Source organism: Hemicordylus capensis, chromosome 2 (assembly GCF_027244095.1).
Source record: "Hemicordylus capensis ecotype Gifberg chromosome 2, rHemCap1.1.pri, whole genome shotgun sequence".
NCBI lineage: Eukaryota > Metazoa > Chordata > Lepidosauria > Squamata > Cordylidae > Hemicordylus > Hemicordylus capensis.
Window position 1 is genome coordinate 122,755,944 of NC_069658.1, and position 18,494 is coordinate 122,774,437.

At 44.8% G+C, this 18,494-nt stretch overlaps 1 protein-coding gene across 1 annotated transcript in view; it reads left to right on the forward strand.

Moving 5' to 3' along the window:
• Positions 1-855: 855 nt before the first annotated feature.
• The window catches only part of MTAP (methylthioadenosine phosphorylase), a 52,671-nt gene continuing 35,032 nt past the window's right edge, over positions 856-18,494 (forward strand). The window contains exon 1 of the mRNA XM_053301708.1: positions 856-1,281. Within this exon, the coding sequence (XP_053157683.1) occupies positions 1,180-1,281 (102 nt within the window). The 5' untranslated portion in view covers positions 856-1,179. The remainder of the gene's footprint in view (positions 1,282-18,494) is intronic.

Below are 18,494 nucleotides of genomic sequence, written 5' to 3' on the forward strand. Positions count from 1 at the left end.
TGCACCACACTCTTGGCAGTGCATTGAGGGACGGAGGACTTCCTCCTCTGGCTCCCTCCCTGTGGCACTGCTTCTGTGCTGCGGCAAGCGGCAGAGTGACCAGCAGATGGAGATCATGTGTGGAGAGGCATGCAGGGATCTGCCCCTCACCAGATCCTCCCCCCTCCCAGCGATTCTGGTCATGTGCATGACCTTAAGGGGTATCAAACACACCGCCTGCGGGCTGCACGCAGCCTGTATGCTTCCCATTTGTAGCCCTCTCCACAGAATCCTTGTTAATGGGCCCAGGTCACCAAAGTCGGGGTGGAGAGCAAATTTTGCCCTCACTGCAACTTTGTTACTGTATTGTAGTTTCCCCACAGGAGTGAATGACACCGTATAATTAAATGGAACAAAAGAAAGGGCCACATTTGAAGATGGGGTTGGGTGGACTGAAGTTATAAAATCAAGTCTCCCCCTATCTACACAGACCCATCTCTTCACTTACATAGCCTGCTCTTTGGTTTTTCCTTCTTGCCCAAATCTACACAGCACACTTCGTGTTAAAATCCTGGAAGCGCTGACTTCCAGCTTCCTGTCAGTGGTTGTGCCAATGGTCGAATCCATTCACATGATGGAGGCGATAGCCCAGGGGTTCTCAAACTTGGGTCCCCAGATGTTATTCAACTACAATTCCCATCATTCCCATCCCCAATGGCCGAAGGCCATCCGGTTGGGGCTGGGGATGATGGGAGTTGTAGTCCAACATCTGCGGACGCAAGTTTGAGAACCCCTGGTTAACCACCAACACAGCCCACACAGCATCTTTTAAGCACTTGCAGCGGGTTTGTTTGGGGGCGAAATGAGGGGGCAGAGAAAAAATTATGCGGGGCCGGCCCGCGCTAGCCCCTCCTCCGGCCACGACTGCACGCACGTGATAACGGATTCAGACAACAGCGCGATCGTGGTCATACAACGCTTTTTAAAACCGGTGCTGCTTTATGTCCTAAATTGGGACTTAAACACTATTTGTGGTGAAAATGAAAAACGGTCGTGTGGCTTAAATGCATTTCTAAAACGGAGATCTATCTAAGCTGATCTGATTGTCAGGGGCAAAGTTTCTACAGCACAACACTTTTAACTTAAGGGAGTCCTCCTGGCGGGAAGCCGGGCTCCTCTCCTTCCCCTCCTCTTCCGTGGATGGAGAGGCAATCGGAGGTTGCTGGCAAGGAAGGGACCGCCTTCTCTTCCTTTCTCGCCTCACCAAACATGGCTGCGGCTCCTGCCCTCTTGGCCGTGAAGGTAAGGCAGGGCTTCCCCCATCGGCTTACCCAGCAGGCGCGGGGTGTACGGGGCGTGCGGGCTCCGAGGGGCGGCGGGCGTGTTCCTCCCCTTCCTTGGGTTGCTCTTACTGGGGGAGAGGCGCGCTCGTCCGTCCGCCCGCCCACCCGCCGGGTGGCCTCGCCGCGAGCAAAGGCTCTGGATCAGTCGCCCTCCGACCGGCATAAGAACAAAGTTCTTCTCTCCTGCGACTCTCTAGGGCTGCTAGATCAGTCTCTGTTTTAAAGTGATTAATTCATTTCTCCAGGAAAAAAGGCGGGGTGGGGGGAGAAGTGGGGGGGGGGGCGGGTCTATAAGGCGGGAAGGCCATGGTGGCCCTGCAAGCCTGTCCCCGTCCTTAAAGGGAGGTTGTGCTTGGTGGTGAAAGGCAACTGCTCAGAACTTGTTCTTCGACCGCTTTCCGGTGCCGCCTTAGGGCAGCCCTGGGGTGACTGGAAACGCTCTTTGATTCTGGCACACGTGCTGCTACGGTCCTGTTCGGTCGAAACCCTCTTGCTGCTGGGCGTTTATAAGGCACTTCTCCATGTTTCATTCATTCCACTTCTTTCCTGGAAACCCCGGCACGTTGCAAGCGGCGCACACGGGGTAAAACATTTAGACGGTTTTGATTCCGGTATGCCTGATGCCTGCCAGAAATGTCTTGTGTCAGTTAGAATAGTTGCACCATCCATAAATATGCTATGTCTTTCTCCCTCGCTATGCTTATTACCTTCTGTTTGTAACTACCCAGACTGTAAGCACCAAAGGGTCACCAGGAGTAGTAGAGCTTCCTTAAGTGATCCTCAGGATGACTTTTCATGAGTATACCTGACAGGAATTGGCAGGAATCTTCTCCTACCAGCATCTATTATCCTCCATTAGCCTGCAGACCTGTGGCTTCTCCTTTGCTTAGCAGGAGTTTCCTGTTGTTTCTTGCTCTGAAAAGAGGTGTCACAGTGCCTATGCAAGGGTTTTTCCCCTCAAATGTTCCATTGAAGCTCAGTTGAGACATGCCTATTCAAGGCTGGAGAACAGAAATGCAGCTGGACTGAGTGATGGTATACAGGATGCTTCATTTAATGTGGGAATAGGATCCATACTGTGCATTATTGTGAATGGTCCATTTGCCACCTTAGCTGAAGATGATTAGTGGAATTTTCCTATTCCTATGAGCTAGATCCAGCCTGTAGACCTCCTTGCCGCAAGACTTTCATGTGGCCCCCACTTTGTGGCATGTAATTTGGTTTAGCTGCTTTGCTCTCTTTGTGTTGCAGCGTCATAAAGGTAGAGTTGTGCTGTTGAGTCGGTGTCGATTTCTGGCACCAGTGTTCTCTCTCATTTTTTTCATCTGTGTGTGGAATGAATTTTGTTCTGGGCGGCAGTATCAAGGCAGTGTGTGTGCACATGCATTCAGAGTGGGGCCTTCCTGATTCAACCTGAGCAGGAACTAAAATTAACTGAGCAGACATTGAAAAAACTTGTGAGTGTGCACATGTGCGCACGTCTTAGTGGGAACACTGCCTGGTGACCACAGAGCCCTGAGGTTGTCTTTGGTAGAATACAGGAGGGGTTTACCATTGCCATCTCCTGCGCAGTATCGGATGATGCCTTTCAGCATCTTCCTATATCGCTGCTGCCTGATATAGGTGTTTCACATAGTCTGGGAAACATACTACCGGGGATTCGAAGCGGCAGCCTCTTGCTCCCTAGGCAAGTTACTTCTCCGCTGCACCATTGCTGCTCTTTGGCTGTCTGTTGCTTTGACTGCTTTTAGCAGACCTCTTAGGTGTGTGATTTGCTAATAAAGGAAAGGTGAGGTATGCATTTTTTTAAAAAATAAATAGAATGGGGTGCATCTAGAGTGCACTGCAGGCACAACATGCCCCCCCTTCCTACTGAAATTCTGTAAGCCCCCTTAAAAATCACTGCCAAAGATAGAACAGGGCTGGACCTAGGATTTCTGGTCCCTATGCAAAGTATGATTTTGGGTCTTTCCCCTCCACAAGCAGTTAAAATTATATTCTGTAATGTAGAGAATATGTGCACAACTTTGCAACACTGTGGTTGCTACCTAGTGTTGTTTCGTTCTTGATTTTCATCTCTAAAAATGATCTTCACTGTTCTAATAGAAGGGATACTCCTAGAAGTGAATCCACTCGCGCGCACACAGGCGCTTGAGAAGCTTGTTTGTTCAAAGGCTGCTTTGTATAGATCTTAAAGCAGCTTTTGACCTAATTTCAAGAGAAAAATTGTGGTCAAAACTCATGGACTCTAGCATAGATAAGCAATTATTTTTACTTATTTATAAATTACATGAAGATTCCCGCCTGAGGGTGCGCTGCAGCAATAGAGGACATTTATCGGCAGAAATTCCAACTCAAAGGGGTATTAGGCAAGGATGTATCCTGGCCTCGATTTAATCTATCTATCTATCTGTTTCTTCTGCGTGTGCCATGGAATGTGTGTCCCAGCAGCCCAGCAGATTGGCTGGGCGCCCAGCGGCACACCCAGGAGACCAAAGGCGTCGGCGGGCATGGCCAGGGAGGGAGGCCAGAGGTGGCAGAGGACCTGGCTGCGGGGGCAAGTGACAGCGGGCCTGGCTGGCGGCCACATAGGCAAGCGGTGGCGGCGGGCATGGCCGGGGAGGCCAGAGGTGGCAGGGGGCCCGGCCGCAGGGGCAGGCGGTGGTGGGCCCAGCGGTGACGGAGCCAAGTGGTGGCGGCAGGCCTGGCTGGCAGACGCGCATGCAAAAGGCAGTGGCGGCGAACATGGCTGAGAAGGCCAGAGATGGTAGGGGGCCCGGCCGTGGGAGGGCAAGAGAGGGTGGGGCAGGGGGAGGGGAGGGAGGGCAGGAGAGAGTGGGGAGGGAGGGAGGGGGCAAGAGAGTGGGGTGGGAGGGGAAGAGGGGCAAGAGTGTGGGGCAGAAGGGAGAAAGAGGGAGGGGGAAACAGCCGGCCCCAAAGAGCACACTGATGCTCTGTGTGGGTTGGCTAGTTTCTATATAAAGCCCTTGGTGTCCCACCTGAATAAACCAGACATTCACCCACCCAAATTGGCAAATAAACATCTGCCGATCCTGCTTTATGCAGATGATATGGTCCTGTTAGCACAGATCCCAATTGGGTTGAGGCGGGTGCTTGCTTCACTGAGTTTATATTGTGCTGAAGAAACGCTGGAAGTTAACTACTCCCAAACAAAGGTGCTGGTCTTCGCTAAACGACCTAAGTCCCACTCATGGTCTATGAACGGCCACGCAATTGAACAAATTAGAACCTTTAAACATCTGGGAGTCGCCTTCCACTCTGCAGGAGGGCGAAGAGTGCACCTCAACTACGTGATGCAAAATGCCCAGCAATCAGCAAATGCTATTAGCAATAGCAATAGCACTTACATTTATATACCGCTCCATAGCCGGAGCTCTCTAAGCGGTTTACAATGATTTAGCATATTGCCCCCCAACATTCTGGGTACTCATTTTACCGACCTCGGAAGGATGGAAGGCTGAGTCAACCTTGAGCCCCTGGTCAGGATCGAACTTGTAACCTTCTGGTTACAGGGTGGCAGTTTTACCACTGCGCCACCAGGGGCATCAAACTCCGTGTATTTGATATGGAAATGCAAGAAGAGTCAGCCAAGCTGCCTAGAGGGATTTATACAGGTAATCAGTTTTTAAATGTAAAACCTGCTCAATACCTAATCAACCTAACAACAGCAAAATTTAGAAGAGCTATGACCTTTGCTCGGTTAAATGCATTCCCTACTGCTGTTTTAGAGAGGAAGTTTAAGAAATTACCATACTCAGCCCGCTTATGTCCTTGTGATTCGTGAGATATAGAAACAACTGCACACATATTACTGTATTGTACATTTTATAAGGATATTTGAATTAATTTTCTTCTTTTTTAATGGAATTTCCTGGCCACACCAATGAGTTTCATTATTTAGATTATTTGTTGTCAAATTTTAAAGACTCAATGTCTTGGAATGTGGCCAATTTCTGTTATGTAGTTCATAAAATTTGCAAAGAACTCACCATATGATTACTGTTGGTAGCTGTTGTCTTTTTATTATTGCTGGTCAGTGACCGAAATAAAGATATCTATCTGTCTGTCTAAGAAGCTTGTTCCAGTGGAAGCATTGGTAGACAAAACTGCTGAACCTGTATCCTTCAAATATTTGTAGTTTTAAAGAAAATTCAGTGGTTTATTGTATCTTGAGTTGCAGTATCTGTTTATAAGCATTTCTAATTCAGCTGTGGAGAATATGGATGTTGTAGGAGCAATGCACCCTTTTTTGCTGTAAATTAGACCTTTTCAGTCTTTAGATCTGTGATGAATGAATGCATATTGGGAAAGCAGGATTATGGTGGTATAAAGAGCAGTGTTCTTCATTGTAATGCCTGGGGGCCAGTGGTAGCCCTCATCAAGTGCAGCTCCCTGACTAATAGTTTGTTGGACCTGTATGAATCTGCACCCAAAGCTGTGCATAGTTCCCCTGACACCATGTGGAGATTATCATGCTCGCTGTGCAGTGCTGTGCCTTGCCTAGCACTTGGGGGGGGGGGGGCAGGCGGGGGGCTCATTTAAGGGAAACAGAGCCCGCTTGAGCCCCTGCACCATCTTGGAGGGCATGCACAGAGAGCCATGGCTAAAGGAAGGGTGCCAAAAATAGGCAACAGACTGAGATTGTTGACCTGAAGGAAGAATGGGTAAGGAAGGAAGGAATGTTCTTACTAATAATATGCAGTTTAGAACATATTCACTTCATATGAATTCACTACAAAAAACTATTTGAACCATTCTGTAGTAAGTAGAACACTGGATCAGGAAATCATGACATTCATTTTGTTACTCTCCGAAATAAGTGCAGACCATCAGCTATCCCTGGGGACTCAGTAAAGATCTTGTTTTTTCAGACTACAGCACAAGGGAAATTGCTGAGCTTCATCTAGGGCACTATAGTGCATGGCTGGGTGGCATGCCTCTTATCGGAGGGCGACCTATTGCACAGGCCTGCTTTTGTGGTTGGAGTGTTCTGTGTTAACATGATGGGAGGACCAGTTTCCCTTTCTTAGAAACTGGAATGGAGAGGGAACCTCCCCCCCACCCCCGAGAGATGAATCCTGCATGGGGCTTCACCCCTCCATACTCTCAAGCCAAGCTACAATCCAGCACAGAATTGGCCTCATGGAAGTCCATCCATTGCAACAACAGCATGCAATTCTGTGCTGGGTGGACTGTGTTAATGGAACTGCCCCAGGGTGATTGGTCAGCTTCCAAATGTCCGGGCTTTGTGGCGGGGGGATTAGCTCTTAAAGGGGCAGCTCCACATCAGTTTTAATTTGTGCAAATGTTTGGACTCAAGCAATGACTGGACTGGATCAAGATTAGTTTCAAAATTAAAAGAATTTATTTTTAGGAGGGGGTACGTAAAAGAGAAAAATATGTGGTTAAGGCAATATTACCATCAAAAATACATTTAACTACAATGTGGTGTTTTAGCTTAGAAGTCCTACTTGTGTGAATTCCCAGGCAGGCAAGAGAAGGAGGCTTTTAAACAAGAAGGAGGTCAGATTTAAGGAAGGGGAGTAGAAAGAGATGTAAAGCCAAGGAGGAGCTGAGGCTCATATCACCTGTTCTGGATGGGGAGGCCTCAGGGCTCCAGGGATGATAGCAGAATCTCACTCCTCAGGGTGGTTGGAAGCTGGAAGGTTGCAGGGGTACTAGAGGAAAGGATGCCCATGAGGGGAATTCCTTCGTGGGTCTAGCTTCCTGTAGCTACAAGGAAGGCAAGATGGGATTGGTAAAAGGACCAGTCTGGAAAAGGGCATGAAAAGCTGGACACAGCCTGGCGTGGCCTGTGGTCTGTAGATCTCTCACAGAGTTGATGGTGCTGGAAAAAAAGGTGTTAAATAACTGTGACACTTAATGACTAATGTGTCATTTAATTACACAGTGATTCACTCATTTAATGAGTCATTTATTTATTTACTTATTTATATGCTGTTATTAGTATTACAAGTGGAAACAGAAAGGTTACATCTCTGAGATTCCAACAAGATCAAACAAGTTTACATACATACAGGGTCTTATTCTTCAAAACTAAAACGAAGGAAAAATACAATAGTGTTAGTTGAATCTAGAGGGTCCTAAACTAGGCATAAGACATCAGTAGCAATCAGTAAAGAATCTTGAACCCCACAAGGGGAAATTAGAGAAGAAAAGGTCTGTCCCAGCGTGATTGATCATCCCACTATCAAACGGTCTGAAGAGGAGAGAATAAATCCAACTATGATGTATAAAATAGATATGATACAGGTATTTTGAATGCAGGGCAAGACATCTCACATACTCCATGATTTAAGCACCACAGACTCAAAAAATGATGTTAGGTAGTATTGATAAGAATCTGTATTCTATAGGGCGGAGAATATAAGTTCCCTTGCTCTAATTTTGTCCTACTTCTGAATTAAGACCTGTGTAAATCTAAATAAAATTGGTCCTACTAATAAGAGCTCAAAAACATATATGTAATTTTAGGTGTAACTCAAATATATGTCTCAAATAGATCCTAATATGCAATATTAAGTATGCTTCAGTACCATTTATAATATTGTAATATCAATACAATAAAGGGGAAAGATCTCTCAGGCAAGACATATGTTAGTTCTGTATGTCTCTGTGTTCAAGTCACACTCTAAATTGCATCAATCCCTTCATACTGGCTCTCTCCTCCAAAGACCATTCAGCTACTTCCTAAAAATCCGTGGGAGATTCAAACAGCAATACAGAAAAGGCTTATTAATGTCTATAGGCTCGATTAAAAACCTGACTGTCAGAGAAAATAGAGTTTAAAACTCTCCCAGAACACTCCCCCTAAATTCAGTTAATTATTGGGCAACTATATATGCAAAATGATTTCAACCAAAATTATCCAGTGGAGAGGAAAATAAGAGTTAAAAAACGCTAGTTCTGCCATACCAAAAGTAATATGTGTGTTATAAATACAAAGCCACATATCCACCAGTATATAAAATTCTCATCTAGTTGCAAACTGGAATACCAAAAACCATAATAAAATAATGAACAGAGATCAGCTAAACCTTTAATAGTCCCCCTCCTCTGTAATGAAAAACAAACAAACAAACAAACCGGAGAGATAAATGGAGGGAGACTAAATTCAGCCTTGACTGATCTTTGTAACCTACACCTGGGAGCAAAAACTGTCAGACAGTGGCAATACAGGATCCCCTCTGAACATATGTCTAATCCTTCACAGTTTGCTTCCAGTTGTTTGCATTCAGCTAAACTTCTCAAAGTGTTATTATTTAGTATAATTATTATTATTAACTATTAGGTATTCATAATGGGCAATAAGAGCCCGTAGGGGAGAAAAGAGGGAATAATAAACTGGAACTAATAGGAGAAGCAGAATACTCTTCAGCTGCTTGTCATTCTTATCCTTTTAAAACTATAATGTCCTGTGGTAAGGTATAACCAGTAATCCTGTTCCATATATTTGGATATGTTTGCAATGTTGCGACACTTTGTTTCTAAGAACTAAATTTGCAAGGACATTCTCAATTCACCCCCAAATCCCCCCTTCTTAATACATTCTCATTACTTCCATAGAAAAGGAAAGACAGGAGGATATATGTTGCAGTTCCTTAGGTCTATTAAACCATCGGGTCCACAGTGCCACCTAATTCCTGATTAGCTTGTTACCCACATTGGACCTTGTTTAGAACTCTTTAAATACTAGTGTTTAAAATATAAAGGACAGTTAACACAGGGAATACCTCGGGGGACCAAGTACTAAGGCTTAGTATTAAGTTATACTCCGGGTTACAGCTACAAGAGAAACCCAAAATAATCACATATAATTCAGTTTCTTTCATGCTGATATGTGTTAACTCCTTAGGTTAAGACTTTGAGTGCTGAGGTTATTTCAGTATTAAACCCTGTATAAAGCTCCCTAAATAATATTTGGTGGAACAAAGAAGTACATTAAGCACAGGGAATACCTTGAAAAGCCAATTAATGAGGTATAATATATGTTTGTACTCAAAGTTAAAATCCATAGATAAATATATGAAATCTTGAGTTAAACATATCTTGAAAAGTCAAAGAGAAGGAGACACGTGTCAGAGGGGGGGAAAAGTGGGAGTCAACATTTAAAATCTTTGAGGCTTTGAGAATCTACCCGCTCACCCGACAAAGGGTTAATTTAAAATCTTAGGAACAGTGTCCAGAGACATTTTCTCATAAGGGAGAGACAAAACAATGCCAGGACTATGACCTTGAAATACCTAAGAAAAAGTTTCTGCGCAAAGAAATCTCTCCAGTTGAAATCCTTCCGCATAAACCTCACCACAGTTGCAGTTCTGAAAGCCAAGTAGTTCTATTAATACACACACACAAAGTAAAGAGCGGTGGCAGTTAAACTTTCAAATAAAATTAACACTTTCAGGTTTGTTCTGTTAGAATCTTCTAAATTTAATTCAAAGTTAAAACACATCTTAACTGCTACTCCCCATACCAATTATCCCTCCTGGTCTATAACAAGATCAGCATTCGAACAACAACAAAAAAAGTAAAAGGAATGAGGAATAATAAATCTTCATCACTCCAACTTCACCAAGTAGGAGGTATGGAATTCTTCAAAGTAAAGTTGTCATCTCAGCAAACTCCTTCCCAACACTTTCGCTTCTCTAGTCAGAGCTTGGATAGATAGTTAATAACGAAAGGGTGATTATTCAGCCATAAAATGCCATGCCATGCAAACAGAAGGAACTGTAAATGGAACTTTTCAGAGCAGTCTAAGTCGGATCCTCCCAGAAAGCAGAATTTTCCCAGATACAGCTTTGTAAGACAAACATAGACTGGTTAGATATGTGGTTCTGCAAAAACAGTAAAATGAAAAAAAAGAATCAAAAGAAAAGAAAGAAACCATTCTTCTGACCAAGCCTGTCTTCTTCTCCATTCCTCTTCTCCATTGCAAGTAGTTGTTTGCCAGAAAGTTCAGGGTGGGGGAGGGGGAGGCTCACAAAGAGAAAGCGGGGGGGGGGAACCCCATAATAATCTCCAACGAATGCTGTGAGTAGTTTAAAGTTCAAGATTAAAATAAGAAAGAAGTAATTGCTGGGATATCAGACATGTGAAAAAACTCTTCTTCTTCAAAACTGAAAGCTGTTAGCATTGGAATGCTGAGCTCTGCAGCAAAGTAAAAATAGCGAAAAGTGAGCAAGAGCATTTAGTAAGGAATTAAAAACCAAACCAAACTGTAAATCTGCCAAACTCACGGCCGTGGACATCTCAGAGATTTATTAGTAAAGATAAAAGGAATAGAGCAGGTCGTCGGTGATTAGGCAGTGAAAAGCCTCTCTTCATTTGATCCGATGATTGCAGGAAGGTCTCTCCAGATGTTCATCCAGGGTTTTCCAGACTTTTCAGGGTCTGAAGACCCCCTAGACTCCCACCTATAGGAGGAGGACCAAGCCCCGCACACATACCGGCCTCCATCTGGCTGATGGGAGGTGATAAGACCGAACAACTGATGAAAACCCTGACAGCTGGTTTAGTCAGGAATTCCCGTTCCCGATGCCATCTTGCTTCTCTCATCATTTAGTCATTTAAAGTGACTAAAATACTTTAATTTAAATACTTTAAATTGCATATTATTAGTAAGACAATGACTGAATGACTGTGCCCTAGAACAGTTGGTCTTGGACCCAACCAGAGATAAGGCGACCTTAGACTAAATTCTGAGTGGCACCCAGGACCTGGTGCGTGATGTCAGTGTCATCGACCCTTTAGGGAACAGTGACCACAGTGTGATGAAATTCAGCATACATGTGGGGAGAGAATCACCAAGGAAGTCTAACACAGACATTTTGAATTTCAGAAGAGGAAACGTCTCTAAAATGAGGAGTATGGTGAAAAGAAAGCTGAAAGGGAAAATCAGGAGAGTCCCTTTGCTCCAAAATGCATGGAGTTTACTCAGAACCACAATACTAGAAGCCCAGTTAGATTGTATACCCAAAAGGAGGAAAGGTACCAGCAAGATGCCAGCATGGATAACAGGTACTGTCAAGGAAGCCATAAAAGGGAAGAAGATTTCCTTCTGAAATTGGAAGGCCTGTCCAAATGAAGAGAACAGAAAGGAACACAAACTCTGGCAAAAGAAATGCAAGGCGACAATAAGGGAGGCAAAAAGAGAGTTTTTGGAACATTTAACTAAAAGCATCAGGGGAATAACAAATACTTCTTTAAATAAATCAGAAGCAGGAAACCTGCCAGGGAGATGGTTGGACCATTAGAAAATGAGAGAGTGAAAGGGTTTATTAAGGAGGATATGGAGATTGCAGAGAAGCTCAATGAGTTCTTTGCGTCTGTCTTCACGGCAGAGGATACTGAGCATATACCTGTTTCTGAACCTGGCTTTTCAGGGATGGAGGCTAAAGAACTGAGTCAGATAGAAGTGACAAGAGATGATGTTCTAAACTGTCTGCAAAAACTGAAAAATAACAAATCACCAGGACTGGATGGCATCCATCCAAGAGTCCTCAAAGAACTCAAATGTAAAATTGCTGACCTCCTTGCTAAAATATATAACTTATCCCTGCAATCGGGTTCTGTACTGGAGGACTGGAGAGTAGCAAATGTAACACCAATTTTCAAAAAGGGATACAGGGGCAATCTGGGAAATTACAGGACGGTTAGCTTAACGTCCATTCAAGGCAAATTGATGGAAAGCATCCTCGAGGATAAAATTATAAAGCACATAGAAATACAGGCCCTCCTGGGAGTGAACCAGCATGGCTTCCGCAAAGGTAAATCTTGCCTCACCAACCTTTTGGAGTTCTTTGAGAGTGTCAACAAGTGTGTGGATCAAGGTGATCTAGTTGACATAGTATACCTGGACTTCCAAAAAGCTTTTGACAAAATTCCTCATCAAAGACTCCTGAGGAAACTTAGAAGTACATGTGTGGATTGCTAACTGGTTGAAAGACAGGAAATAGAGGTTAGGTATGATTGGAGAGTGTTCACAATGGAGGGAAGTAAGAAGTGGGGTCCCCCAGGGATCTGTACTGGGACTGCTGCTTTTTAATTTATTCATTAATGATCTAGAAGTGGGGGTAAGCAGCGAGGTGGCCAGATTTGCAGATGATACCAAACTCTTCCGGGTAGTGAAATCCAAAACCGATTGTGAGGAGCTCCAAAAGGATCTCTCCAAACTGGGTGAATGGGCGACAAAGTGGCAAATGTGGCTCAATGTTGGCAAGTGTAAAGTGATGCACATTGGGATGAAGAACCCCAACTTCAAGTATATGCTGATGGGATCTGAGCTGTCAGTGACTAACCAGGAGTGTGATCTGGTGGACAGCTCGTTGAAAGTGTCGACTCAATGTGCAGCAGCTGTGAAAAATGGCAATTCCATGCTAGGGATCATTAGGAAGGGGATTGAAAATAAAACTGCTAATATTATAATGCCCTTATATAAAAAATATGGTGCGGCCACACCTGGAGTACTGTGTACAATTCTGGTCACCACATCTCAAAAAGGACATTGTAGAACTGGAAAAGGTGCAGAAGAGGGCAACCAAGATGATCAGGGGCCTAGAGCACCTTTCTTATGAGGGAAGTCTACAACACCTGGGGCTTTTTAGTTTAGGAAAAAGATGACTGCAGGGAAACACAATAGAGGTTTATACAATCATGCATGGTGTGGAGAAAGTGGATAGAGAGAAATTCTTCTCCCTCTCCCATAACACTAGAACCAGGGGCCATCCCATGAAATTGATTTCCGGGAAATCTAGGACCAACAAATGGAAGTACTTTTTAACACAATTAATAATCCATTTTTGGAAGGGCGGTATAGAAATCGAATGAATGAATAATCAAGTTGTGGAATTCTCTGCCACAAGATGTGGTGACAGCCAACAACCTGGATGGCTTTAAGAGGGGTTTGGATAACTTCATGGAGGAGAGGTCTATCATTGGCTACTAGTCAGAGGGCTACAGGCCACCTCCAGCCTCAAAGGCAGGAGGCCTCTGAGTACCAGTTGCAGGGGAGTAACAGCAGGAGAGAGGGCATGCCCTCAATTCCTGCCTGTGCCTTCCAGCGGCATCTGGTGGGCCACTGTGTGAAACAGGATGCTGGACTAGATGGGCCTTGGGCCTGATCCAGCAGGGCTGTTCTTATGTTCTTATGTTGTTGGAGTCCCAACTTTAAAGCTCAAGGCAGCATACTAAATGATAGAAGGGGGGGGGGTTCCCTCAGGGGCATAGCAAGGTTGGAGTGGGCCCAGAGACAAGATTTTAAAATGGGCTCCTTGCTGCATACACACGCACACATACTTCACAATATATAGTGCACACTCACATGCTTAACATGAATATAGTTCTATTAAATATAACTATATAGTTATAAATATAACTATATTTATATAGTTCACTGCCAGAACTATGATCTCAGGGAAAAGACTGTCAAACTAATGGTGACGTTCCACATTTGTTTCTATAGTTGATCATGTAGCCTTGTTCGATCTATCTATCTGCTAATGCATTGTTTGTTTGTTGATTTGATTTCTGTACCACCCTTCCAAAAATGGCTCAGGGTGGTTTACAGAGAAATAACAAACAAATAAGATGGATCCCTGTCCCCAGAGTGCTCACAATCTCTAAAGAAACATAAGATAGACACCAGCAGCAGTCATTGGAGGTACTGTGCTGGAGGTGGATAGGGCCAGTTACTTTCCCCCTGCTAAATAAAAAAGAATCACTACATTAAAAATTGCCTCTTTGCCAAGTTAGCAGGGGTTAGCATATCCCAGAAAGGCTCCTGCCATTGAGTCTCCCGCAAGCTCCAGAGGGGTTTTTTGGGGGAGGGGGGTCTTCTAGGTGCTATAGGCTATCGAGGCTACTCCCTTGGAGACGGGAAAGAAATGTCAAAGAGGGCTTCACAGACTGAGTGGGTGTTGCAAAGAATGCTGTATAATGCAGAGACCAACACACATCACGTTCGCTGGGCGGGGCTCGGGGGGTCAGTAAAAGAAGGGTGTATCCCATCTGTCCCAACTGTATCCAGGAAGGTTTTCTTCTTGCCATCAGAGCTTTCAAAGTCAAAGATCCAGTCAGCCACTTGATTCCTTATGCAAACAGGAAGCCTTCGGTTGCTCTTTCCCTTTCCCCACCTCCTAGTTCCAAAGGCAGGCAGGTTTAGCATCACCCTCTCTTTCCCCAGCCAGCTCTTTTTCCTTCAGGCAGCTCAAAGTTTGGTAGGACTTGTTTCCCGAAATCTAAAATGTATGGAAACAGCGGGGGCTGGAAGGGGGGCAGAGGAGAGCGGTGGCCGCGACCCCACTGATCACTGCTGCTGCTGCTCCACAAGAGTCGGTGCCGTCCACTTGGGCAGAGCAACGGTAACTTGAAAAACCTTTCAACCCCTGTGCATGTGCTTTCCAAACTTTTGGACCCGCCTCCTCTTCTCTCTCCCTTCCTCCCACCAGCCAACCAGCCAGCCAATGGGATGCAGAGGAGCTTCGTAGACTACATCTTATTTGTTTATTATTTCTCTCTGTAAACCACCCTGAGCCATTTTGGGAAGGGCGGTATAGAACTCAAATAACTAACTAACTAACATCTGCCACCATGCAGTGCAGCTGACAGGACAGACACTGAGCATGCCTGGAGCTTTTCGAGGCCTGCTGGGCAATGTAGTGTGCACTGCTTGCTTGCCAGTGGGCAACAACAAGCAGCAGCAGCATCACACCAAGGGTTGGGCAGGCGAGCTGGCTTCCCACTCCTTCTCCACCACCCCCACTCTCGCCATGAGAGTTTTTGCAAGTTTGTAAGGTTTTGCAAGTTTGGAAAGCACACGGAAGTTGGGAAAGTTTGCAAGAAAGTTTTTGCAAGACACAAACGAGGCATACTCCGCCCTGGACTGATGACTCAAATGGCCCCATGAGATCTATCGGCACTGCAGCTGCTGTCCAAGCAACGCTGTCCTTCTCCCCCCCTCCCCCTGCCTGCTGCCTCAAACCACAGCGCTCTGGAAAAGGTTCAGAGTACATTGAAATTAGGCGCTCCTCACTCTGCAAAGACTCGTTGCTTTGATCGTTACAGCTGGCTCCTAGGAAACTGCCCTTCACAAAAACAGATTACAACTCCTGGCAGGGGAAGAGAAAAAGATCAAAAGCCCAGACGATACGAACACGCTTCTGGTCCTCTAGGGATTCCCCTCCTTGTCCACACTTTAGAAACTCCTAGATTGTTCAGATGCTGAATCTGCTTTAAAAGGAGTGAGGGTGAGAGGAGCAGGAAAATTCAGCGATTACATCATCAACTGCCCCCTCCCCACCAAAACACACACACACACCCCTTACGTTTAGTAAGCGGCAAACTTCTGTTTAGGCCATAACGCGGAGCCTCTGTTCTAACTTATTTTATTGTCAGGGTTAAACTAGACATAACATGATCAACCGAACTGCCTGTGGTAGACAGAGGTCACACGCCCCCACACACACTTACACTTAAATGGAGCAAGTTTTGTGCAGATGCAGATTAGATAATGGAAACCTCTTCCACGCCCCCTATACAGCCTGATCGTAATAATGCTTACTCAGAAGCAAACCCCATTTATTTCAATACTTCCTTAGGTCCGTAGGCTACAATTATTTTAAACTTCTGGGTTGCTCCCACAGCACTGGAAAAACGTAACACAAAATAGCAAATAAAACCAGTAAATAGAGCCAGAAGAGGTCGCAGGGATCATAGAGCCCCCACCGCCTGGCCATGAGCCCCCACAGCCAGAGAAGCTGAGAAGTGCCGGTGCGCCCCCTCCTTGCGCGTGCCTCGTCCTTGCACACGCCCCCCTCACCTCTCCACTCCTGGCCACGAGCCCAGCAGGAGAGGCGGTGGCGGCGGCGGGAACCTTCCTTCGTGGCTCTTGTTGCGGGGCAGGCTGCTGCTGCAGGAAACAGAAGGGGGGCAGCCCCTCCCTTCCAGGAAGGGCAGTGCGAGGCAGTCAGGATGGTGGCTGGCTGCTCACTATCGGGGTTGGTTGTCTCCCCCCTCACATCCTCCTGTCATAAGGGGCAGCTTCCACGGTCTGACTGACTAGCCTTGTCAGTCAACCTGAAAGATGGGCATTTCACAGGCTGCTGCTGTGTCGATCACCCGCCAGCGAATGGAACTTTCAGTTCAACTATGTAAATAGTTATATTTACAACTATATAGTTATATACACACACAGGTACTTCACAATATATAGTCTACTCACATGCTCAATATAACTATATAGTTATATTTACTATATAGTTATATTTACAACTATGTAGTTATATACACACACTTCACAATATTTAGTGTACTCACATGCTTAATATGACTATATAGTTATATTTACAACTATATAGTTATATACACACACACTTACTTCACAATATTTAGAGTACTCACATGCTCAATATAACTATATAGTTATATTTACAACTATATAGTTCTGTTCTGTTTAACTGCTGTAGGAGGTGGTCTATAGATGTGGCCTGAGTAGGGGGCAAGTTCTTATCAAAAACGGGGCTTGCAAAAATCACAAGAATCTGTTCCTGAGCTTATGGAACTATTACAACAGTTTGGGGACCTATCTGGATACAACATTAATTGATGTAAGTCTGAGGCTATGTCCATCGGGAAATCATCTAGCAGGGAAATGCCCGGCCCTTTACATGAAAAACGGACTACCTAAAATATTTAGGAATTCTGATTAAAGTACTAGACAACCTAATCTAGTAGTCAAAACTAATTTAGATAAGATACTTACACAGATTAAGAGTGATCTCCTCCACTGGGCTGAACAACCCTTGAACTTGTGGGGTATAATAACTATTATAAAAATGAACATTATGCTTAGATGTATTTTTACTTTAAGAGGGCTTCTGCTGCTATTCCTTAAAGATACTTTATAGAAACTGACAGAGCTGTGAGGAAGTTTCTCTGAGGAAATGGCAGGCCATGGATTGCTTACACTAAGGCTGCATTCAGACATCGCATGAAATTGGAGTTACAGGTTACCGGCAAACCTGTAACTCCAGTTTCATATGAGGTCTGAATGTATGCAACCATGGCCTCGCAACCAAACCACAGGGTTCAGTTTACTTACCAAACTGGAATTTGGAGCTGGGATTACTCCTCCGTTTCACCACTCTAAACCTCTGTTAGATGGGACTGTCTTGTTGTCTGCAATCATCCGCCGCTATAATTGTGGTTGCAGGTTATGTGGCCAGTGAGAAGCCAGCTCGGAGCAGTGCCAACAGCGGTTACGCTCTAGGGCTTACCCAGCACTCCATGGTGTGTTCCCGGACTGAATGCCACACCCCTTCCTGCAGGGTGGATTTGATTTAAATCAAACTGATTTAAATCATGATTTAAATCACTAGCAGGGTGGATAAAAATCAAAAAAATCTGATTTAAATCAAAAAAATCCGATTTAAATCAAAAAATTGGATTTTTAAAATTTAAATCGGATTTTTTTGATTTAAATCGGATTATTTTTATTTTTATCCACCCTGCTAGTGATTTAAATCGTGATTTAAATCAGTTTGATTTAAATCAAATCCACCCTGCCTCCCCGCACATTTCCTACTTCCTCTATGTGCCAACAGGTTCACCAGGCCCTGCTGCTCTTATAATTAAAGGGGCCAACAGCACTACCAGGGAGCACTGCTTGAAGTCTGCAGTCCTTGCAGCAACAACAGTGGTAGGTCTGTGCTGGACCTGTAGAAAGCCCTGCTTCCCACCCCTACAATGGTATCACAAAAGGAGGTAGATACAAGCCCTGTGAGCAAAGGGCTGCTTCCCCTGGCAGCACACCACTCCCCATTTTTTCCCATTAAATCTTTACCCTTTTGTGTGTTCCTTCCTTGTGTGTGGCAGGGAGAAGGTGCCCAAATATGTAATCTGCTTCATTTGTGTCCACTGTTGTCTCAAATACTTTCCCACCAAAAGGGTCCGCCTCTTAGTCAATCAAACAGACTCAGTGGGAATCATTTAGAGGCTTTATTGCTACTGCAGTTTAGCAATAGGTAATCAATAGGCTAACGCTCTCAACTGATTACAGTTTGGTTACAGGTGCGTCTTACATTTATACAAACAATCTGAATGATGCTGACACCCTAGACACAGTATACGAGGCAA